This window comes from Diabrotica virgifera, chromosome 6, assembly GCF_917563875.1.
Source record: "Diabrotica virgifera virgifera chromosome 6, PGI_DIABVI_V3a".
NCBI classification, from domain to species: domain Eukaryota; kingdom Metazoa; phylum Arthropoda; class Insecta; order Coleoptera; family Chrysomelidae; genus Diabrotica; species Diabrotica virgifera.
Genome location: NC_065448.1, coordinates 85,836,011 through 85,861,730, shown reverse-complemented (window position 1 = coordinate 85,861,730; position 25,720 = coordinate 85,836,011). Strand labels below are relative to the sequence as shown.

General features: G+C 32.2%; 1 protein-coding gene across 1 annotated transcript; it reads right to left on the bottom strand.

The window, feature by feature from the left end:
• Positions 1-4,888: 4,888 nt before the first annotated feature.
• Positions 4,889-5,750, bottom strand: LOC126885826 (zinc finger protein 235-like). The gene has a single exon (XM_050652574.1). It carries the CDS (start codon positions 5,539-5,541, stop codon positions 4,975-4,977), a length of 567 nt encoding a protein of 188 aa, XP_050508531.1. The 5' UTR covers positions 5,542-5,750; the 3' UTR covers positions 4,889-4,974.
• Between the last annotated feature and the right edge of the window lie 19,970 nt (positions 5,751-25,720).

Genomic DNA, 25,720 nt, shown 5'->3' with positions numbered 1-25,720 from the left:
TTGAAAAAAAATCGTAGAAAGTTAGTGAAACATCCAATCTCCTTCGAAAGATTTATATTTTCATATTCTGATGTAAATAAATGCGTAAAACATTTTTAAACCTCTAATTTTTGGGTTTGAAAATAAGGGGGCAAATTTCGTTATAAACATTTAGAGCTGAAGCGGCCCTGTACATCCTATGAGTTTTAACTTACAGATTATTGTTGCTAAAGATGAAACAAAGATTTATAAAAAAATAAATAATTTCTACGACCAACTGAAGCCGAGATAATTTTTGGGTTTGCAAATAAGGGGGCAAATTTCGTTATAAACATTTAGAGCTGTAGCGGCCCTGTACATCCTAGGAGTTTCTAACTTAGAGATTATTGTTGCTGAAGACAAACGAAGATTTATAAAAAAATAAAAATTTTCTACAACCAACTGAAGCCGAGATAATTGTTTTTAAACAATTAAGAAATTATTTTACAGTCATTGACTAAAGAAAGACTTATATTATCTTAAAATAAAAATTATTATAAAATATAATTACATTTAATTATTAAAAATTATTTTTAAAATCGGTGCTTTTGCGAGCGGCCGAATTTTGCAAATCGCCCGGCTCGCTTCAAATCCGCGCGGTCGGAAAATTTTCACGTAACTTGTATTAAATTTTGACAGAAAACAATTTAATAATATTACCGTTATAATATAATGTGAAATTTCATTTCTGAAGAAATAATATTACAAAAATGATACATATATATGAAATATATAACTATATTTTTAATTTTTTCATTGTTATATAAATATAATAATAATAATGTTACTTCTTACTATAATATACATAAAACTTTTTCTTCTTGTAGTGACTATTCTTTTTGGATTTCACATACTTATAAAAGTTTATAAAGAAAAACAAATACAGTGGTAAATACACTGTATAAACCTTCGTTTCATCTTCAGCAACAATAATATGTAAGTTAAAAACTCATAGGATGTACAGGGCCGCTTCAGCTCAAAATGTTTATAACGAAATTTGCCCCCTTATTTTCAAATCCAAAAATTAGAGGTTTAAAAATGTTTTACGCATTTATTTACATCAGAATATGAAAACATAACTCTTTCGAAGGAGATTGGATGTTTCACCAACTTTCTACGATTTTTTTTCAAAAAGTTATAGCCTTCGACATTTTACCTCTTGGGATAAACAATTTATAATATCCAAGCAACAAATTCGTTAATCTGGCTTTACAATTTTTTTTTATGTTTGGAATTGAAAGATCTTCATTTTGAAGCTTTAAAAAATAAAAAAAAATTATTTGTACAATAAATAATGCAATTGTAAAAAACGGCCATTTTGGACCTTTCGCAGGCTGTTTTGCAATAACCAATTAACGAAATTAAACTTACCATAGCTCAAATTGTAGGTTTTTTAATTTACTACAACTTTCTATTTAAAAGTTTTTCTCTAAAATCAATATCCTAAGCTACAAAATTAAAAATCAATAAAAATTGCAAATTTAACAAATGAAAATCGCAATTAAAAAAAAGCGCACAATATTTTTGGTTACATTTTAGTAGAAGTTATTCCTGGCATCGTCCTTTACAACACCTGATAGGTTTCAAAAATTCCTGAATTAGATCACGTTTTTTCACCCACAGCCTGGGGTATTGGTAAAGTTTTTCTCCAGTGTGCACTCTCATATCGTCCCCTTACTAACAAAGAAACGTATCTCGAATTTCACTGTTTTTGAGATAAATCCATGTTTGATTAAAAAATAACTAGTTCTATTTAATAACAAAGCCACGTATCTCAATCTTTCTTATTTAAGAATCTAAACCTTGGCGTATCTCTGTAATACGAAAAATATTTAGAAACAGATGCACCTATGTGCAAATACGTTTATGTATTTCTGCTATGAATCTGCTATGCTTAGAAATAAACAAACGTAACTGTTGTACACATTTATTAATGGCATCAGCTGGCAACACTGGTCGATGTTCGTTTGTAAACTTATGACAACAGGCACTTGTTTCAACGTGGTTTTTAGTTTAATTTCTGTATTTGAAGTAATTAATTATTAGCGAGATGTCGAGAAATCCTAGAATAGCTAAGATTAAGGCTTTATTAGCAAAAGCAGCACCCGAGGAATCAAATAAATACGTTACTACTGGTAAGTTGAAATATTGTTAATAATATTTATATTGGGGGTATAAAATCATATTACAAGTGACAATTATTCCAATATTACCTCCATATTTTTTATTTCAATACCTACCTACATTCCTACATATTATATAAAAGTAGGCTTTTATAAAATTTTAATTTAGATAATCATTAATTTAAGCAATTTTAGGTTGTGTCTAACGTGTTTCTTGTAGTAAGATTCTGGCGTGACAGAATGCGGTGTTGCCGGTTTTAAAAATTTTATATGTTTCTGGAGACATATTTTTCTTTTCAGAATATTCGACTGGAGACTTTTCAAATGATGATTCGTCGGATTCTTATATCGCTTCTGGTGATTCTGATGATAGCACCGATTCTGGGAGTTCTAAAAGACGTGTTTACATTTCATTAAAACCTAAAAAAATGCGCCAATCCATTATAAAAAAACATTCTGTGAGTAGTGCTAGTAGAGAAGAAGTTCCTTCAACGTCAGTACTTCAGCCAATGATTGAATGCCCTGGTCAATCGAATGATATACTTACAGACGAAGTACATTCTGCGAGTAGTTCTAGTAGAGAAGAAGTTCCTTCAACGTCAGTATTCCAGCCAATAATTGAATGCCCTGGTCAATCGAATGATACACTTACAGACGAAGTTCCTACTGTGTCAGTCGAACAAGACTTGTTTCAACATCCTAATCCATCAGTAGAAGAAGTCTCTAAGAAATCTCGAAACAAACGACCTGTTCCTTCTCAATGGAAACAAAATATTAGAAAGTGTTTACGACAATCTGGAAAAGCCTATATTTCAATGAAGGGTGCAGAAGTAAATTCCCGTGTCGTAAAACAAAAAGATTGTACAAAGTGCCCCAGAAAATGCAGTCAAGTTTTTTCTGAAGATCACAGACTAGAAATCCATAATGCTTATTGGGCCTTAGGAAATTCGGAAAAACAAAGGCAATATATATCAACGTTGGTTGATGTGACGACCAAAAAAGTCAAAACTACTGGCGAAAATTCAAGACGGAACAACTCGCGGCAGTTTTTCCTGTTTAATTCTGGTCAAAAAGTGCAAGTATGTCAAGGTTTCTTTCTTGCAACATTAGATATCTCTGAAGGATTCGTGCGAAATATTTTAAATAATAGAAATGATGCTCATATTGTCGTACCCAGCAGACGAGGAAAGCACCAACCCGGTATCACTAGGCCGACTGAAGCCAAAGAAATAATAGAAAATCACATACTATCATTTCCTAGCGTGCCATCCCATTACTGTCGAAAAAAAACAAATTATAAATATTTAGCAGAAGATCTTTCTCTTTCAACAATGTACAATTTGTACGTTGATCTTTGTAATGAGCAAAATTCTATACCAGAAAAAATATGGCACTACAGGAAAATTTTTAATAATTTAAATATTAAATTTCACAAACCACGCAAAGATATGTGTGATTCTTGCGTCAAATACAAAAATTGTGCTGTAGAACAAAAGCCTACGTTATTCCCATTACACATGGAACATATCCGCCGTAAGATTGCAGCACGCAATTTTCATGACGATAATAAGTTGCTAGCAGATAGCAATGTTAACAACTTTATACAAATAGATTTAGAGGCTGTGAGATATTGTCCAAAAGTATCATCAAAAGCAATATTTTATAAACGTCGACTTGCTGTGTATAATGCCACAATCTACGAGGTGAAGTCAAGATGTGCATCAAATTATATGTGGCACGAGGGTATTGCTGCAAGAGGCTCTAATGAAATATCCTCATGTTTGTATAAGTATTTATCAGACCATGCTAATGGTAAAAAATTCGTCATCATGAGTGATACTTGCGGTGGTCAAAACCGGAATGTTTTTTTAGCAGCGACTCTTCTTTATGCCGTACAGGTTTTGGATATTCCTGAAATTGAACATGGTTATTTTGAACCAGGTCATTCAATGATGGAATGCGATTCGGTCCCCGCTCATATTGAGCAATCGACCAGAAACTTGAATATATATCATCCTTCTGGGTGGTATGCAGCGGTCGGAATGGCATCAAAACAATCCAAATACAAGGTAATAGAGATGGATCAAGCTATGTTTTTTGATGCTGCAGCTTTAAAAAAAGAAATTATTAAAAACAAACAATTTGACACTGATGGTAACAAGGTTAACTGGCTGAAAATAACCGTACTAAAATATATTAAAAATGATCCAAATCATATTTATTTTAAATACAACAAGACGTGCCCCGAATTCAAAAGAATAAAAATTGTACGACGAATGACAAGGGGAATTACCAATTTTAGTAATATAAAACTTCAACGGGTATATACCCATCCTATGAAAGTGGCTACTGAAAAATTGGAAGACTTAAAGTACCTTTGCGATCAAGGCGTAATACCACCTCAGTATCACAGTTTCTATGAAGAGCTGAATAGTGGGATACACACGGTGACGCTGGATTCAGACACCTCAGACAACGAATAAACGTTTGTTAACATTATTATAATTCGCATAATTAATTTTTAATTTTAGTATATAAGTATTTAGATGTATTTTTTTAGTTTATGTATTTTTATAAATAAATAACACTAGTCTATTGCCTAACGTAACTTAGTATCGGGAAAAAAAATAAGTAATACATTAATAACACATAAACGTATCTCAACATTAACACAAAAAACATTTTTTTTGTCATATACAAAAATATTCAAGACTACATTTGTTTACAGTTTTATGACCATGAATAATGTATAAAAAATTATGTAGAATAATAATTTATGAATTTTTGAAATTAACAGTAATATCTCTCGTAAAACGAAAGTAATGGGTGTTTATCAGTGTTTTCCCAAAATCAATAAAATCGAGATACGTTTGTTTGTTAGTAAGTGGACGATATGCACCTTTAAATTACCTTTTTGATTAAATTGCTTAAAACACATTTCACACTTATAAGGTTTTTCTCCAGTATGCACTCTAAAATGGATTTTTAAGCTAGTAGCTTTACTAAACTGCTTAAAACAAATATCACACTTGTATGGTTTTTCCCCAGTGTGCACTCTCAAATGTACTTTTAAAGTACCCGCTTCGCTAAACTTTTTCAAATAAATTTCACACTGGTAAACTTTTTCTCCAGTGTGCACTCTCATAATATGCACCTTTAAAATACCTTTTTGATTAAATTGCTTAAAACACATTTCACACTTATAAGGTTTTTCTCCAGTGTGCAATCTCATATGCTGTTTTAAATTACTCCTTTTGCTAAAATTCTTAAAACAAACTTCACACTTGTATGATCTTTCTCCAGTGTGCAATCTCATATGTTGTTTCAAAGCACTGGACGAAGAAAACGGCTTAAAACAAATTTCACACTTGTATGGTCTTTGTCCAGTCTTAACTTTCATAATTTGATTTAATGTTTTTTCCTTCAACGTGTTGACTCATGTAATTTTCTTCGTGAGATGAATGTTCAGTTAGTGTTTCCATATTTTCCATTCTGCTTTCCCCTTGGGAGCAACCTAAAATACAAATCAACCATAATATTCATATAAATATTTAATTTCAATTGAAAATGACTGTAGACTATGGCGAATTAAGACTAAAGGGGGCTCTAGGCAACATTGTAATTAAAGGTCTATTTTCCAATCATGAATAGTATGTAGCTCTATTTAATTATCCTATTACAAGAAAAAGTAATATACATGTGCAAAAATTTAATAATCATAATTAATTAAAACAAAAACTTACGTGCATACAAAAAGACAGTGTATTAATGAAGAACATGTCTAGTTGTTAAAGTACCTAACTTTTTTATTATCCAATATAAACGAATGAGTCAAAAAACAGAATGTTAAGAAAACCTGAGGCTATAGTTGGGTTTTAATTTCAGTATTTTATAAAAGCTAGACTATTCCACAGGGTGATGAGAACTTTGAGAAAAAACACAGTTTGATTGGTACATTCGGTATACAATGAAAATTTAGCTGTTTAGCAACAATATTATAACAGTGGTATTGTTAAAGAATCAGGCTATAACATGTTCAAAAAATCTCTTAAATCGGATAACAGGTTTAGGAAATATGAGACATCAAAAATGACCAAATTTTTAAGTGGGCCGATTTCTATGCACGCAAGTTTATAATTCATTAACAAACAAGTAATAATACTTAAACAAATACAGTGATGAGTGCACTAATAACCGGCAAAGTAACAGAAAGGGTGGAAAACATAATACGTTGTGGAATAAAAAGAGATGAAACTAGTAGAGGAGGAAAATTATCAATAGAAATCTATAAATTTACACTATGATGATAGTTTCCCACATTTAGACGTATCGGAGTCAAACTGTCACAGAAGAATTTTATAAAATTCTCCTGTCACAGTAGCAGTTGCCAAACTCCTCCAATACGTCTAAAGGTGGGAAACTAAGGTGGCCAAGATAGCAGAAGCCGTTCAATCCTCACTTCCACAATCCCCTTTTTTAATTTTCTGTGTCCATATTTTTGTTAAATGCACACAAGTTCCAAAAAAATATGTATTTACATCAGCGTATCAATAACGTTTTGACATTTGACAATCAAAATACCTGTTTTATTGCGTAAAAGTACCCCGCACAAACCTTATGGAAATTAAGGATTTAGTGGATTTAGTTCAAACTTTGGGAAAATACTCTTTGAAGCATCCTGATGAAAAGTTCTCATGGGCAGATCTCGATCTGATGGAGCGTTTTTAAGATATAGAGAATGAAGAGAATGGATATATATCTACGTTTGAATATGACCTTGAAAATCATGGTCAAGGTTATTGGGTTAACGGATTATAGATTCCAAACTAATGTAAAAGAAGTTTGAAATTTTTCCACGGCTTAACGATACCGACCTTGAATTTGACCTTGATCAGAACATTCTTGATCGTATCAAGGTCATGAGGATTTTTATTCAAAAGGGGCAATATTTTTGACCTTAAAAAAGATGATATAAAATAAATATTCTTCATTCGAATAGGACCTTAAAAATAAAAGTGATTATTCTTTGAAATGCACCGATTATCAATGATGTCAGTTTCGAAAATCAACGTTGATTTCTGCTTCTTCAGCCTGTTTGAATCCACTCCTGGACAAAGGCCTAAACATGAGCTCTCCACTCTTCTCTGTTTTGTGCTATTTGGTGCCAGTTTCTCCCCACTTTGGCTTTGATATCGTCTAGCCATCGTTTTTGTGATCTTCCTCTACTACGACTATGTTCACGTGGTCCCCAATGTACAATGTTTCTCGTCCACTTGTCGTTGTTTTGTCGTGCCACGTGTTCCATCCATTTCCATTTCATTTGCGCAATTCTTCCAATTACATCTTTCACCTTCGTCCTGCTTCTCACGTCCTCGTTTCGTATATGTTCTCTCAGAGATACTCCCAACATAGCTCGTTCGATGGCCCTCGAACGTTGATTTACCCAATATCAAATATTAATACTCTTTTTCTTTTAGATAATATATTGTTTCCTATCTGTAGTTTATTTGAATTTAATTTTTAGATTTAAATCAATCAGATGCTACCTATCAATATTTATTAAGCTTATGTTCCTACCAAAATTATTTCGCCGCGGGAGGATCATGAGAATAAAAATTCTCATGACCTTGATACGATCATGATACTATAAATAACAAGATAATATATTGCGCATCTCGAAGAGAAGGGAGTCGTGACGTAACTGGAGACCCAAGTTCGTAATGGTTCGTAATGTCCGAATGATTTCCGATTAGTTTGAATTGCTCGCGGTTGTATAGTCCAGGTTGTATGGCCGCCCTCGTTAGGTAAATTATTCCGATTCGATTTTTTGCACAAACTTACTAAAAAAAGTTCCTTATAACAAATCCACAGGGTGCCGGGAGGTGCCGCGGTCAGAAAATTGTTTAAACAAATTCAAAAAATTAATTTTCAATTCATTTATGTTTCTTAGATGTTTTGGGTCATTATAAGCAAAAAAGGTCTCTTGTGATTTTTCTCTAAAATTTATTTTTGTCGAGTTATACGCGATTTAATATTTGAAAAACGCGAAAATCGCCATTTTCAAGGCTTAATAACTCAGTTAAAAATTATTACTATGAAAGTTAGAAAGTGACCAAATCAAAGTTTAAAGTCCACCCTACAAGATCCTGAAGAAATTTTTGTCATCGTTTTATTAGATACTAAGCTGTTATTTTTAATTATTAACAATGAGCGCTAGCTGCATATAGGCGGCCGTCAATAGTGAGTGCGAAAGAGATGCGTCATTCCGGCCGTCTAATGGTGCATCTCACTTACACTCACATTGACGGCCGCCTCACTTAGCGCTCATGGTTAACAATTAAAAATAACAGCTCAGTAATAAAATAATGACAAAATTTCTTCAGGATCCTGTGGGGTGGCTTTCAACTTTGATTCAGTCACTTTTTGACTTTCATAATCATACTTTTTAACCGAGTTATTAAGCCTTGAAAATTGCCATTTTCGCGTTTTTCAAATTTTAAATCGAGTATAACTCAACAACAGTCAATTTTAGAGAAAAATTACAAGAGACCTTTTTGGCTCATAATGGCCCAAAGAATATAAAAAAATTATACGAAGTGAAAAAATTAATTTTTTGAACTTGTCTAACAAAATTGTTTAAACAATTTTCCGACCGCGGCACCTCCCGGCACTCTGTGTATTTGTTATAAGGAACTCATTTGAAGTGAGTTTGTGCAACAAAATCGAAACGGAATATGTTACCTAACGGGGGCGACGATACAGCGTGGACTATAAGCTAACAACAAGAATTCAAATTCCGGTCTCCAGTTACGTCATGCGATGCGCGAACTCGGACGTATTTGCGATACGGGAAGATACTATCTTGTTATTTATAGTATCATGGATACGATCAAGAATGTCATGATCAAGATCAAATTCAAGGTCGGAATCGTTAAGCCGTGGAAAAATCTCAAACTTCTATTACATTACTTTGGAATTTATAACTCATGAACCCAATAACCTTGACCATGATTTTCAAGGTCCTATTCAAACGTAGATATTATATCCATTCTATTCATTGTTGCAGTTAGAGACATAATATGTTCCTGTTCGATTAAGAAAGCGTGACCTCGGCATGACCTTGAAGGTCAAGTTCAAGGTCAAAGTAAAGGGCTCCATTGGATAGCCAGGAAAAAGTACTAGGATGCCTCAAAGAGTATTTTCCCAAAGTATGAACTGAATCCACTGGGACCTAATTTTCATAAGGTTTGCGCGGGGTACTTTAAGTCTATTGTGAACTCTTCATAAAATTATCTACAAATTATGGTTTACTAAATGATAACGATTTCTGTTCATCTTACGGTTACGTCCATACGGCTTTTCAACTCTTCTCATTTGTTTCGAGCTTCCGTCATATGTTTTATAGTAATATTATACACGGATTATAAGACTTATGACACAAGCTCGAAACAAATGAAAAGCGCTGAAAAGCCCTATTGTGAATAAGCGCTAATCACATTATCACATAGAACAGGGGTGGGCAAATACTTTTAAGCGCGGGCCAAATGGAGTTTTCAAAATGTTTCCCGGGCCGGAGGACTATATCACGTACGTGTACGCTGCGCTGTGCACACGCGAATATTTTTGGTGGAATTTTTTCTCTGTCCAAAAATACTTCTTCTTTTTGTATAGACATGACTCTGTTTTTTCAATGTGCCTCCAGTAAGTTGTCATTCCATCGTTTTCGTTGTCTTCTTATTGGGGAACCGTCTCTCGCCGTCCTTACTACTGTCAAAGAATATATGATGAATATATGACTGATCAAAGAATGGAACAGATGGTCACGTTTATTTGTCCCTTGAAAATACCGTAGTCATTGTCAGGCCACGTGCATTAACTCAGTTGGTCCACAAATCCCAAAATCCAATATTGAACAAGTGGACAAAAGGATTCTGGATTACGGAAGAGCTAAATCCGAAATCAGAAATTCGATCAAGAATAGGGAAATCAAGAGCAGCCTTTTTGAAGATGAGGAAATTTCTAAGTAACCAAAGACTCAATCTGCAAATCCAATATCCCATGGTAAAATGTTATATCCACTCTATTCTTCTTTATGGTGCCGAAGCAGGGACTGTTAATGTTGACTTAATAAGAAAGCTGAAAGCTCTTGAGATGAGGCTTTTTAGGAGAATTTTGAAAATACCATGGACCGATCATATTACGAACGAAATAAAGAAATTTCTTTAATAATTTTGGTTTAGTATACAGTATACCCAACAATTTATGTAAGTTTTTGAACATTACTTTTAGGTATTCTTGAGTTTTCTTTCATTGATTACATATTTGTAAACAAGTAAAATATTTGAGATTTGTCTGAATTAATTAATGAGATTGTTAATTTATAAAATAACAGCTTTCGAACTCTGAGCTTATCAAATGAGATTTCTCCTAGGTTTGATTTCATTTAACTTCTTCTACACTTGATCAAACTATAACAGTTTTGTTTTTAGAAGAATTTCTATAACTTATATACACGTTAACATTTCACTTCAATATTAATAATAGTAATTTTTTGAAAATTTAAATTTAATTTAACTTAAAATTCATTTAACCTATATATGGCTTTTTAGTCATTTTCAATTTTTAATTAATTTTAATTATTATTTACGAATATAGAGGTCGCATAAGATTGTGGTTCCTTCTTTATCATTTTAATAAATGACAGTCTTCCTCAGCTGGTCACGTGGGCTCAAAATGGTTTGACTCAGCCATGTTGTCTTTTTAATATATAAAAGAATTTAGATGTGATTTTATTCAATTTAAGGGGTTGTTATACCCGATATCTGTGGCTTTTGCCCAGTATCCATGTATTTTATTGTGTCGTTTAGCAATTGCTCTTCTATGAAGGTTTTATAAGAGGACGTAAGTTTTTCACTCATTTTTTATAAAAAAAAATCTTATCTTAAATGTCCTTTTAGGAAGCTTTGATGATGGCACGTTATGTGTTGAAAGTACTTAGCTGATAATAAAATTTTTTTTACACACTATCAAAAATTTTTTGATAACATACACCTGTTTGCCGTTTTGACCTACTTAGAAGTGTGTACAAGTCTTACAGTCTTTTCCAAGTACAAAGATGACTTTTTTAGGTACCGGGAATTGTAAATACCAGTACTAGTACATTATTTGACGGTTTATGCTGTAAATTTTAAAGAACCGTTTGGATTGACATAAAATTTGGCATACGCATAGCCAACATGTCAAAGAAAAAAAGTGATATTGTGCCGATGTGTGCTTTTGCCCTGGGGGTGAGTTTCACCCCTTCTCGGGGGTGAAAAAGTATATGTCTAAAATAAGTTCGGAATTCGATAAACTGACTAATTCTAAGCAACTTTTGTTCTATAGAGTTTTTTCACCAAGTCCAATACTTTTTGAGTTATTTGCGAGTGAATTTGTTCATTTTTAAACAAAATAACCAAGTTTTTAGACAATTTTTCGCAAATAATTAAAAAAGTAAGTATTTTATGGAAAAAACCGTTGTTAACAAAAGTAAAGCTTGTAAAAAAGTCAAAAAAATGGTGTATAGCTAAAGAAAAATAGGTTCATATTCGCCAAACTTCAATGAAATAACCAAAACATGGAGCACTTTTTGGAAAAAAACTTATTACAACTTTTTTAAAGAGTTTAAAAAGCTTTATGTCCATTTTTATAAAAAAATATTCTGGCATCAAATGTGAGCAAGTTACGCTCAAAATACAGTTCGTCCGTTTTGATTTGTCATCGGGAAAATCACCCCCTAATTAACAACTTAAATAGAATTAATCGTTATCGCTTCACATGTTGCTTTATTTATACTGTGTCTATATGATCTGTAAGTTTCATCGATTCAACGTGCTTATTTTTGAAATAAAATGGTTTTAAAATAAAATTTTAAATTTTGAAAAAAATGCTCTTCTTCAAAATAACTTAAAAATTATTAGTAATACCAAAAATCTCAAAAAGTAATAAAATGTACGTTTTGCTTTTCTGAATATTTTGGACTTTTTGTTTTCCTGTTAGACAAAAATCGGTTATGCTATGGCTGTTCAAAGTTTGCATACACTCGGGATTAGTGACTCGTTCAAGCCATTTTAACTACAGCCTTTTCAAGAATAAGCACTTTGAACCGCTGAGACTTACAGATCGTATAAAGAATAAATAAGTAAAGTAACTTGTGAAGCGGTAACGATTAATTTTATTTGATATGCTAATTAGGGGGTGCTTTTCGCGATCCTTTTTACCAAAAAATAATAGGTACCAACAATATTTTGAGCATAACTCACTTACTTTTAAGGTTAGAAGTTTTAAAACACAAAAATAAACCTTTTTTAAATACTTTAAAAAAGTTGAAATGAGTGTTCCCCAAAAAGTGTTCCAATTTTTGGTTATTTCTCGATGAAATATTCGATTTGGAATTTGACGAATAAGAACCTACTTTTCATTAGCTACAACTTTGCTTGTACTGGGTCTACAGACTTAATATATGCACCATTTTTTTCATTTTTTTATAAACTATATTTTTATTAAGAATATTTTTTTCGACAAAATACTTACTTTTTGAGTTATTTGCGAAAAACCGTCTAAAAACGTGGGTATTTTGTTTAAAAATGAACAAATTCACTCGCAAATAACTCAAAAAGTATTGACTTGGTGAAAAAACTCTATAGAACAAAAGTTGCTTAGAATTAGTCAGTTTATCGAATTCCGAACTTATTTTGGACATATACTTTTTAACCCCGAGAAGGGGGTGAAACTCACCCCCAGGGCAAAAGAACACATCGGCACAATATCACTTTTTTTCTTTGACTTATTAGCTATATGCTTGCCAAATTTCATGTCAATCTAAGCGGTTCTTTAAAATTTAGAGGTTTTGCAATATTTTACCGTTAAAGAACGTACTATACATGATTCATTTACGATTAAAATTACTTGCTAAACAAGTTTTATCGGTCAACGATATCGCGTTACATGCGATTTTTCATCACTTTTTTATGTAAAAATATTTTTGTGTGTATTTAGTTTCTACAAACTTCTAGTAAACCGGTGCCGTACCGAAAGGGTTAAAAAAAGAATGTGTGTGTACTTTGTACGCACGTAAGAAGTTATACTTCTACTACATATTATGTGATTTTTAAGACAATACCAAAAATTTAAAAAAATAAAAGAATGCACACAAACACATTGAAAAATGCCACAAAGAAATAGTATATTGTGCAACAAGTGCAGAAAGGTACTAGTTTCTCACGAGTTTGAAAAGTTGCGGTACGAGCGCAAGCGAGTGCCGCAATTCAAACGAGTGCGAAATTACCTTTCTGCACGTGTTTCACACTATACTTTTTCTACAAGCACAGTTTTTCCTAAAAATAAAAATCACAATTTCCAAACGACGATTAATTATAATAGGTACCTATGTGATAAATTTTAAACTGTATTTAATTAATACCTACTAATCAATTTAAATTCCTTATACCTAAATAAATTGCACAGAAATCAGTTAAAAAATTAATGCACTGCCTTAATTTGTTTAAATTTAAACAATTATTACACATTATATTTGTATCCGCAGTCACGGATTTACACAAAACCTACTTCATTCGACGTCTCTTGCACAGGTTGCTAAATCCTTATTGGTTATTTGATAATTATAAAATGTTTAATAAGAATAAAATTGTAAAATAAAACAGTTGTAACATCCATAATTTAGTTTCTATGCTATAGTTAAATATAATAATTGTCTTATAGGTTATATATTTGTCTAAAGTTTAACCACGGATGTAAACAGAATATAACGTTACTCAGAATGCGGTAGTCTACGGATGTAAACAGAATATAACGTTACTCAGAATGAGGTAGTCAACTGTGCAGAAAAGAACTTTGCGGCACAGAAACGTCACTTTGCGGCACAGAAACGTCACTTTTCTGCACACTAATGTCAAATATCTTATACTGTGAGAAAATATCAAGTTTGCTAACATAAAACCGTGCAGAAAAGTGCACTTTGAATAGTGGTTGTAGAAAAAAATTATTTCTGAACGATAATAATTGTTGGCAAAAATTTTAAATACGCATTTTCTGAAAAAAAAATTATATAACAAATATACTTACAATCATAAAATGCATAAAAAAATAAAAACTTGCACCGGGAATCGAACCAGTGAATTTTGGGGCGCTTTGATTCGAAATCGAAGCCTAGACTCACTCGTCCAATTCCACATTATTTGTCATGTGGAAAAATAGGGTAACTGAACGTTTTACTGTTTGACACTTGTTTTGAATATAATTAAATTATGTAGTTTAAATTTTGTGGAAGAAAATATTAAAATATAACAAAACAGTAAGAAAACAATGTATTAGATGAAGATTGGTAGAACTTTTGTTGGTAATCAAATTAAGTATGTAAATCAAAGCATTACATACCTACTAGATAAATAAATCTACGCCAAAAAATCATAATTTAAAAATAAAAATCGGACCTAATTTGGGATTTCTCTCTAACATCCCCATTCTTGAGAAAAGAAATGTATGTATTCCAACCTAATCCAAATGTATAATTACAATATGATTATAATAAAAAGTACTTACCCAATTAGAATGAGTTTTCCTTGTCCAAAATAGTCCAAAAATATAGGTATATGAAAACTATTTAAAAAGGCAGTATAACTATTAACTAACTTTGTTTCTTGTCCCACAAATTTCAAAACGCAACAACCATAAATAATCAAACTACGTACAGCTGTGCCACAGCCGCCATATTGAATAATTTTTGACATGTCATTTGAACATCCAATCAGAACAGTTATAATGCGCATGCGCCGGGATCATAGGTTTTAACATATAAAAATTCACCCTCGTATCGCCGGTAAAGAAGTATAACTTCAAAAATGACTTTACGAGGGTGGATTGATATAAAACTAGTCTTTGATAGAAAAAACAAATTTTTTGGGATTAAATCGATTGATTTCTCAACATAGTCTCTTTTCGGCTTGATACACTGTAAGACGATGTTATAAGTTTTTTATCCCATCCGAATAGTACTTTTGTTCGAGCGCTTCAAAATAGGCCGAAGTTTCAGCGATGATTTCATTGTTTGTGGCGAAACGGCGTTCACCAAGCCAAAGCGTTCCCCGTTTTAGGTTTGGAAACAGGAAAAAGTCGCTGGCGGCAACATCTGGAGAATACGATGGGTCTTCAACCAATTCATAGTACAATTCTTGTAATTTTGCCATGGCGACGGCCGATCGGTGAGCCGGTGCGTTGTCTTGGTAAAAGAGCATTTTTTGCGTGCCAAACCGAGGCAAGTCGGCATCGAATCGATCCAATAATGCTGCGTAGTATTCGTCATTGATTGTTTTTCCTTTTTCTTGGTATTCGATGTGGATATTTTTGCCTTCTTCGGCGGGCCTTCCCGCGTTTGCGCCACTGTTTGGACTGTTCTTTGGTATCCGGTATATAATAATGCACCCAGGTTTCATCAACGATGATAATGGACGAAAAAAATCCTTCGGATCGCGCCGTATCATCGCCGAAAACGTTTCCGAAGTGGTCACACGTTTTAGCATTTGGTCGATTGTTAACAAACGCGGCAGCCATCGCGCGAATAGCTTTTTCATGTCCAAATTATGATGAATGATGTTGTGTACGCGTTCGTAGGAAATGTTTAAAGGCCTCTACTAACTCACGTAGTTTCGATTCGATGATTTGCCATAATCATGTCATGGGACGCTCATCATCAAAAGCACTCCTACGATCACGAACAAATTCAGCTATTCAAAATTTTATTGTTGCTAACGAAAGTGCAGTCTCACCATATACTTCGTCCAGGTCGGCTTTAATTTGCACATTCGTTTTCCCCTTTTTGTGGGGGAACTTAGTAATCACCGAACGATATTCGATTTTTCCATTTTTCCGAAAACACAAAAGTTGTTTGCTTCTGACGCCTATAAAACGAACCTAATAGTTCTTTGGCTTAAAATTTTGACAGACGTCATGTCACGAATGGCAAATGTCAAACCGAGAGCAGTTCGGTATCAAGTAACGCCATCTATCAAAGGTTAGTTTTATATCATCTATCCTCAGATTTTACACGTTTAAGGTTTTTCTTCAGTGTGCACTCTCAAATGTGTTTTCAAACTTCTTGCCTGACTGTACTGTTTAAAACAAATTTCACACTTAAACGGCTTTTCTCCAGTATGCATTCTCAAATGTGTTTTCAAGTGATCTGCTTTTCTAAATGGCTTCAAACAAATTTCACACTTGCAAGGTTTTTCCCCAGTGTGCAATCTCAAATGTGCTTTTAAATTACTTGATTTAACAAACGACTTAAGACAAATTTCACACTCGTAAGGTTTTTCACCAGTGTGAACTTTCGTATGTGCATGTCAAGCGCTTTTTTGAGCAAATTGCTGAAAACAAATTTCACACTTAAAAGGTTTTTCCCCAGTGTGCAATCTCGAATGTACTTTTAAACCATCCGCTAATTTAAACTGCTTAAAACAAATTTCACAAGTGTACGATTTTTCTTCACTGTGCACCTTCAAATGTGTTTTCAAATTACTCCTTTCACTAAACTTCTTAAAACAAATTTCACACTTGTATGGTTTTTCCCCGGTGTGGACTCTCAAATGTACTTTTAAAGTACCCGCTTCGCTAAAATCCCTCAAACAAATTTCACACTGGTAAAGTTTTTCTCCAGTGTGCACTCTCCTATGTTTGTTCAAAGCACCTTTTTGATTAAATGACTTAAAACAAATTTCACACTTATAAGGTTTTTCTCCAGTGTGCAATGGCATATGTTGTTGCAAAGCACTGGACCAAGAAAACGGCTTAAAACAAATTTCACACTTGTAAGGTTTTTCCCCAGTGTGCAATCTCGAATGTACTTTTAAACTACCCGCTAATCTAAACTGCTTAAAACAAATTTCACAAGTGTACGATTTTTCTTCACTGTGCACTTTCAAATGTGTTTTTAAATTACTCCTTTTGCTAAAATTCTTAAAACAAATTTCACAGTTGTATGGATTTTGTCCAGTCTTAACTTCCATAATTTGATTTAATGTTTTTCCTTCAGCGTGTTGACCCATGTAATTTTCTTCGTGAGATGAATGCTCAGTTACTGTTTCCATATTTTTCATTCTGCTTTCCTTTTGGGAGCAACCTAAAATACAAACCAACCATAATAGAGATATATCGCAATGGCATTTTTACCGCACGCTAATATAGGCTATTGATTATGTTCAAAATAAGAGAGCTAAACGGAGCTACAACGTTAACGGGGTTTTATTGTCTCATATGGTCAATGAACCTCTATATTTGAAAAAACCGCGGAGTGCTGCCATTTAGATGGGTGCGTTTTTGAAAAAGGGGTGAATTAGTCCCTAGGCACAGGGTGAATTAAGGTGAGTTCTATTCACTTTTGGTACAAAGACTTCTACAGGAAAATTGTTCCAGGATAAATTGACTATCGAAATATCATATTTTAAAGTCAAAAGTATTTTTTTTACAAAAATACATTCAAAAGAAAAGCAAGAAAAAAACACGAAATAAAGCAATTTTGTTTTTTGTCCCATAATTTTTTTCCACATGGATATAGTTGTAGGCATTGCTTCAGCGAAAAATAACTTCTAGCCTTCTTCATTAAAATGACGTTTGGTGGAAGTCTCTAGGATTTGTATTATCCGAAAAAAGGATTTTTCAAAGTTTGCCGCTCACAGAATTTTTGAGCAATTTTCCCCATTATTTCGCAAACATTGTTCTGTAACTTTTTTCTACGCATTTCTAGGTATATACAATGGTACATTTAGTAGAAAGAGAAGTCAATCACCTTTAAAATGGTCTACTGTATAAGGTCGTACGACTATTTTTAAACAAGTTATGCTCTTTCAAGATTTTATACTTTTACTGATTTTTGATATTTTTTATGATTATTTTTTAAATTTCTCATTATGACTTTTTTCTTGTACATTTAGGTATATACATTCTGGAATAAAAAAAGCTTATTTTCTTTACTTTAAAATGATGTATTGCAATCACCTCTAGGACTATTTTTAAACAAGATATCCGTAGGAAATCCAAGGGTATCCGTAATTTGAGCAAAATTTTATTTTTTTTTAATTTTTTTCCATTAGAAAAATATAATTGCATATTGTAACATAATCTTTAATTCCAAATAACTTTTCTTAATAACCCTTTTTTTTCGATATTGTGAAATATAAAGGTACTTTACTCTTGAGCGAAATTCATATTTTTTAACATACCTCGTACACTATTGATAAAATTTTATATCTGATGATTACATCTTAGGTTTTAGACTATGGAGAGCATTTTATAAAGAATAATTTTTTTCATAAAGTTAATAATAAAAAGTTTTCCATATGGTTCCAACTTAGTGGGACCTATTGCATGGACCCACTTTGAAAAAGCGTATGTTGTTTAAAAATACACCCAGAATTTTTTACAATACACCATTTTAAAGTAAATAAAATAAGATTTCCTTTTTATTGCACAATGTATATAATACCTCAATATACAATAAAAAAGTTATAATGGGAAATTTAAAAATAATCGTAAAATATATCAAAAATCATTAAAAGTATAAAATTTTGAAAAACCATATCTTACTTAAAAATAGTCATCCAGCTTTCTACGATAGACCATTTTAAAGGTAATTGTATTTTCTTCCTACTAAATGCAACATTGCCTATACCTAAAGCTGCGTAAAAAAAGTTACAGAACAATGTTTGCGAAGTAACAAGAAAAATGGCCCAAAATTGTTGTGAGTGGAGAAATTTGAAAAATCATATTTTGGAAACTATAAATCATACAGACTTACACCAAACGTCATTTTAAAGAGGAAGGATGTAATTTTTTTCTGTGAAGCAATGCCTATACCTATATCCCCATGAAAAAAATTTATAGGGCAAGAAACAAAAATGCTACCTTTCGTGTTTTTTTCTTGCTTTTATTTTGAATATATTTTTGTAAAAAAAATATTTTTGACTTTAAAATGTGATATTTCGATAGTAAATTTAACCTGAAAAATTTTTCCTGTAGACGTGTTTGTACCAAACGTGCATAGAACTCACCCTAATTCGCCTTGTGCCTAGGGACTAATTACCCTTTTCTCAAAAACGCACCCCTTTAAATGGTAGCACTCCGCGGTTTTTTCATATTTAGAGGTCCATTGACTATATAAAACAATAAAACCCCGTTAACGTTGTAGTTCCTTTCTAAAATACATAATCAATAGCCTAATAGCGCAATACGCTATTTTGACATGTACGCAAGCGCAGAGTGAATGTTACGCTAATACCGGATAACGTGTCCCGCTATTTAGGTTGAAATAAGGGACGGTAATAACGTTAACGCTAATTTCACGTTTGCGATGAAACATAAAAATAATTTATAGAATACAAATTTTATAAACTAAAAACTGAATCATCATCTTGTTTCCTGTGTTGAGAAATGCGTGTGTTCTTATTTTGTCTACACTAGACTACTTTTGTGCTTACCAGGATATTAGTTATTCAGATATTTTATATTATTTTTATATTGATTATTTATATTATTGTTGGTTAAATCATTGAAATTAAAATGCATGTCAACCTGCTGAATATCCAAATTCATTTTTCAAAAAAAAAAAAATTACAGTATTCCTCAACATTCATTTCTAGGTTACATTTAATCCCAAACGACGGTTGTCATAATAACGTTAAACCCCGCCCCCAGAACATTTGCGAAAACTCTGTTGATGCCTGTGTTGAAATAGACCGTTATCGGTTATTTACGTCTTGACACGGTATTAACGTTGGCCTTTGCGATATCTCTCTAATATTCGTATAAATATTTAATTTCATGACTGTAGACAATGGCGAATTAAGACTAAAGGGTGCTCTAGGCAACATTGTAATTCCAGGTCTATTGTTTAATCATGACACATACTTTGCATTTGGTAGTTTGGTTTCGAAACATATAGTATGATCTATTTAATTATTATATTCAAAGAAAAGTAATATACATGTACAAAAATTTAATAATCATAATTAATTAAAACACACCATAATTCATAAACAAATAGTGGTGAGTGCGCTAATAACATGCAAAATAGCGGTAAGGATGGAAAACAATACGTTATGAAATAAAAAGAGATGAAACTAGTAGAGGAGGGAAATTATCAATAGAAACCTATAAATTTACATTATGTTGATAGTTTCCCACATTTAGCCGTATCGGATTCAAATTGTCACAGAAGAATTTTATAAAATTCTCCTGTCACAGTAGCAGTTGCCAGTCTCCTCCGATACATCTAAATGTGGGAAACTAAGGTGGCGAAGATAGCGGAAGCCGTTCAATCCTCACTTCCACAATCCCCTTTTTTTAATTTTCTTAACAATAAAATGGTAAGCAGGTCACTCACAAGTCAAACTAGCTGTATCCATATTTTTGTTAAATGCACACAAATTCCAAAACAAATATGTATTTACATCAACGCATAAAAATAACGTTTTGACATTTGACAATTAAAATACCTGTTTTCTTACATAAAATTTAAGTCTATTGTGAACACTTCATAAAATAATCTACAAATTACGGTTTACTAAATGATAACGGTATATGTTCATCTTATGGTTACGTCTATAGGGATTTTCAACGCCTATAATTTGTTTCGAGCCTCCGTCATAAGTCGCATATTAATATTATACACGGATTACACGACTTATGACACAAGCTCGAAACATTCGAGAAGCGCTGAAAAGCCCAATTGTGCATTAGCGCTAATCAGATTATCACATAGAACGTAAAAAACTAAAAAAATAAATAAATTCTGTTTTCTGTGTTTTCAAGTGTGCTTGTCTAAACTGCTTCAAACAGATTTCACCTATTCAAGGTTTTTCTTTGTAATGTGTTTTTAAATGACTTTACGAGGGTGGATTGATATAAAACTAGCCTTTGATAGAAAAAACAAGTTTTTGGGGATTAAATCGATTTATTTCTCAACATAGTCCCCTTTTATAATTAACTATTTAGATGGGAAATAAGCCACAATTAAATTGAAAAAATAATTTTATTAACGTTTCGACTCCCAAATCGCGTGTCGTTGTCAAAGTACAAAATACTACTAGATTAAACAAAAATGTTGTTGATTAGTAAAAAATTCTTCTAATAATTTATTTAATCTGACTCATTTATATCAGCAATTCAGACATATATTTTAAAGTAGAAGACTTTAAAATGATATTGCCAATATTTATGAGTTGCGTTCCTGGGACGACTTTACTGAAAGATAGTTCATTCGATTACATGAAATCAACCCCAACCCAAGAATATCCGTCACAAAAATATCATAGCATGCGATCTGTCTTAAAAAAAAAAGACAACCAAATGCAACGGTGACAGTAAAATTCTCGCGTTAGAGATTCCATAGTAAATCAATATATAGAAAATCATAGAAACGTTAATAAAATTATTTTTGCAATTTAATTGTGGCTTATTTCCCATCTAAATAGTTAATTATAAAAATCTAACGCGAGAATTGTACCATCACCGTTGCATTTGGTTGTCTTTTTAAAGACAGATCACATGCTATGATATTGTTGTGACGGATATTCTTGAGTTGGGGTTGATTTCATGTAATCGAATGAACTATCTTTCAGTAAAGTCGTCCCAGGAATGCAACTCATAAATATTGGCAATATCATTATATATGTACCCGTGTTGAGCTGCCCCCCCCCCCCCACTTGCAAAAATTAAAAAACAAATAGCCCTGATTTATGAGCTATTTATGAGCTCTCATAATCCGCAAATTAAAAATTTTGAGCTCGTTCCACTGAGCAGAAATTTAATATTTTAGTGGGGGGGGGGGGCTGAGTCAGCCCCCCTCACTACTTAAAAATAGGAATATTGAATCGATTTTGGCGGCAGAATTACGAGCTATTTATGAGCTCTTGAAATGATTTAAACTGCGCGTCGTAGAAAACGGGCACCCTAAAAAATGGATAATTTTTGAAGTTGCGTATCTCCTAAACCTGTTGTCCGATTTAAGTGATTTTTTGAATATATTATAGCCTTACTCTTTGTCAATATCCCTGTAATAATATTTTTGCTAAACAGGTAAACTTTCATTGTATACCGGGTGTACCACCCTGTGGAATATCATAGCATTTAGAAAATACTGAAATTAAAACCCAACTATATCCTCAGGTTTTCTCAACATTCTGTTTTTTGATTCATTCGCTTATATTGGATAATACAAAAGTTAGGTACTATAACAATTACCCATGTTCTTTTTCAGTACAGGGTCTTTCTAAACAAGTGGGACAAACTTTAAGGGGCAATTCTGCATTAAAAAATAATGACAGTTTGCTTTATAATCGTATGTCTGCAAATGCTTCGTTTGCAAGATACGGGATGTTAAATTTTTTCTTACAAACTGACGATTTATTTATTGCTTTAAAACCGGTTGAGATATACAAATGAAATTTGGTGGGTTTTAAGACGTAGTTATTGCACATTTTTTGGCATACAATTAAGAATTTTATATTCACCATTGGCGTGCATACGGGTAATATGATCGGTCATATTACCCGTATGTACGCCAATAGTGAATATAAAATTCTTAATTGCAAGTCAAAAAATTCGCAATAACTATCTCTTACAACCAACCAAATTTCATTTGCATATCTCAACCGGTTTTAGGGCAATAGAATAAATCGTCAGTTTGTAAAAAAATTCAACGTCCCGTATCTCGTAAACGAAGCATTTGCGGACATAAGTTTATAAAGCAAACGGTCATTATTTTTTCATGCAGAATTGCCCCTTAAAGTTTGTCGCACTTATTTACAAACAATCTATACTGATGAAGAACATGACTAGTTGTTAAAGTACATAACTCTTGTATTATCCAACATAAGAGAATGAATCAAAATACAGAATGTTCAGAAAACCTGAGGCTATACTCGGGATTTAATTTCAGTATTTTATAAAGGCTACAATATTTCACAGGGTGTTGCGAACTTTGAGAAAAAAACACAGTTTGATTCGTACACCCGGTATACAATGAAAATTTACCTGTTTAGCAAAAATGTTATTACAGGGTTATTGACAAAGAATAAGGCTATAACATGTTCAAAAAATCACTTAAATCGGACAACAGGTTAAGGAGATACGAGACATCAAAAATGACCCATTTTTTAAGGTGCCCGTTTTCTATGACGCGCAGTGTAGTTTCGATTTTTGAGCTCATCCCCTTCACCCCCAAACAACCCTTTAATTGATTTAACTTAAGAGAAAAATGCTGAGAAAACTTAAAATATATCGTATTGCGGATATAATTCCCATAGCTTATATATTCTAAGAATAAACTATTAAATCACGTGCATTTCGATTATTGAGCTGCAACCCCTTCGCAAGAAAACTACCCCATCTTCCCGGCTTAAGAGAGAGTTGTACTTAAAATGCATTAAATTAATTATTTGGCGACTACATATCATTTAATAATTTATAAGCTCCCAAATTACGCGCATTTAGATCAGTAAATTGTAATTTATTTTGTATAGTGCAGTCACTGAAGGTAAAAATCAACGATTACCTTCAATTTCAGTGAACCTTCATCGATTTTCACGAAAATTGGTCAGTGGTTAGAGGATACCTCAAGAAACAAAGGTGACATGGTGCCACCTTGCACCTTTACCCTGAGGGTAGATACCGCCCCTTCTCGGGGGTGAAAATTATTTTATAAAAAATAACTGCACAAATCAATAAAAAGACAAATTATAAGCAACATTTGTTATATAAAGTTATTAAAATAAGTAAATGCTTTTTAAGTTATTAAAGATCAAAGATTTTAATTATTCGTGAAAAAATGCACCTTTGAAGCGGTTTTTCGTAAATCACTGAAAAACTGTAAGTTTTTACAAAAAAAGTTAATAGTAGTTTAATTCGTATAGCTTATACTCTAAGAATAAACTCTTAAATCACGCGCATTTCGACTATTGAGCTACAACCCCTTCGCAAGAAAACCATCCCATATTCCTGGCTTAAGAGAGAGTTGTACCTAAAATAATTTAAATTAATTATTTGGCGACTACATATCGTTTAATAATTTATAAGCTCGCAAAATATACGCATCTCAATTATTGAATTGCAACTTTTTTCTATAGTGCAGTCACTGAAGGTAAAAATCAACTATGACCTTCGATTTCGGTAAATCTCCATTCATTTTCACGAAAATTGGTGAGCGGATAGAGGATACCTCAAGAAACAAAATTAACAAGAACAACTTGCGGTTTTAGCCTGGGGTATATGTCACCCCTTCTCGAGGGTTAAAATTATTTTATTAAAAATAACCCCACAAGGACAAATTCTAAGCAAAATTTGTTATACAGAGAGAGTCTGTAATTTGGAATAAATTCAATATCTCAAATACTAATTGTTTTTTTTTAAATGCTCAGACCCGTCGTTTAGTATTTCAAATTGTCCTTTTTGACATACAATTATAATGTATACAGGGTGTCCCAATTTAGAGATATGACGTCATCGTTGATTTTCTTAGATGGCAACACTGTCATTTTGATAGCTATTTTGATAGGGTGTGTAAAGTTATACACAAATGCAAAATATCAAATTTTTATTCTCTAGCATTTACAAGATAATAGAAAATAACAAAGTTATATCTGTAATTTGGAATAAATTCAATAATTAAAATAATAATTGTTTTTTTGCAAAATGCTCAGACCCGTCGATTTGTATTTCAAACTGTCATTTTTGACATACAATAATAATGTATACAGGGTGTCCCAATTTAGAGATATGACGTCATCGTTGATTTTCTTAAATGGCAATACTGTCATTTTGATAGTTATTTGGGTAGGGTGTATAAAGTTATATACAACTGCAAAATTTCAAATTTTGTTCCCTATCATTTACAAGATAATAAAAAATAACAAAGTTATGAAAAACAAGTAATCAAATAATAATTGAATTTAATTATTTCAATTAAGCAAATACTCATAATGTTGCCCTCAATTATTGTCAAATTGTCAATGGGCAACGTTATGAGCATTTGCTTATTTGAAATAATTAAATTCAATTATTATTTGATTACTTGTTTTTCATAACTTTGTTATTTTTTATTATCTTGTAAATGATAGGGAACAAAAATTTGAAATTTTGCAGTTGTGTATAACTTTACAGACCCTATCAAAATAACTATCAAAATGACAGTGTTGCCATTTAATAAAATCAACGATGACGTCATATCTCTAAATTGGGACATCCTGTATACATTATTATTATATGTCAAAAATGACAGTTTAAAGTACTAATCGACGGGTGTGAGCATTTTTCAAAAAAACAATTATTATTTTAATTATTGAATTTATTCCAAATTACAGATATAACTTCGTTATTTTCTATTATCTTGTAAATGGTAAAGAATAAAAATTTGATATTTTGCAGCTGTGTATAACTTTACACACCCTATCAAAAAAGCTATCAAAATGACAGTGTTGCCATTTAAAAAAATAAACGATGACGTCATATCTCTAAATTGGGACACCCTGTATACA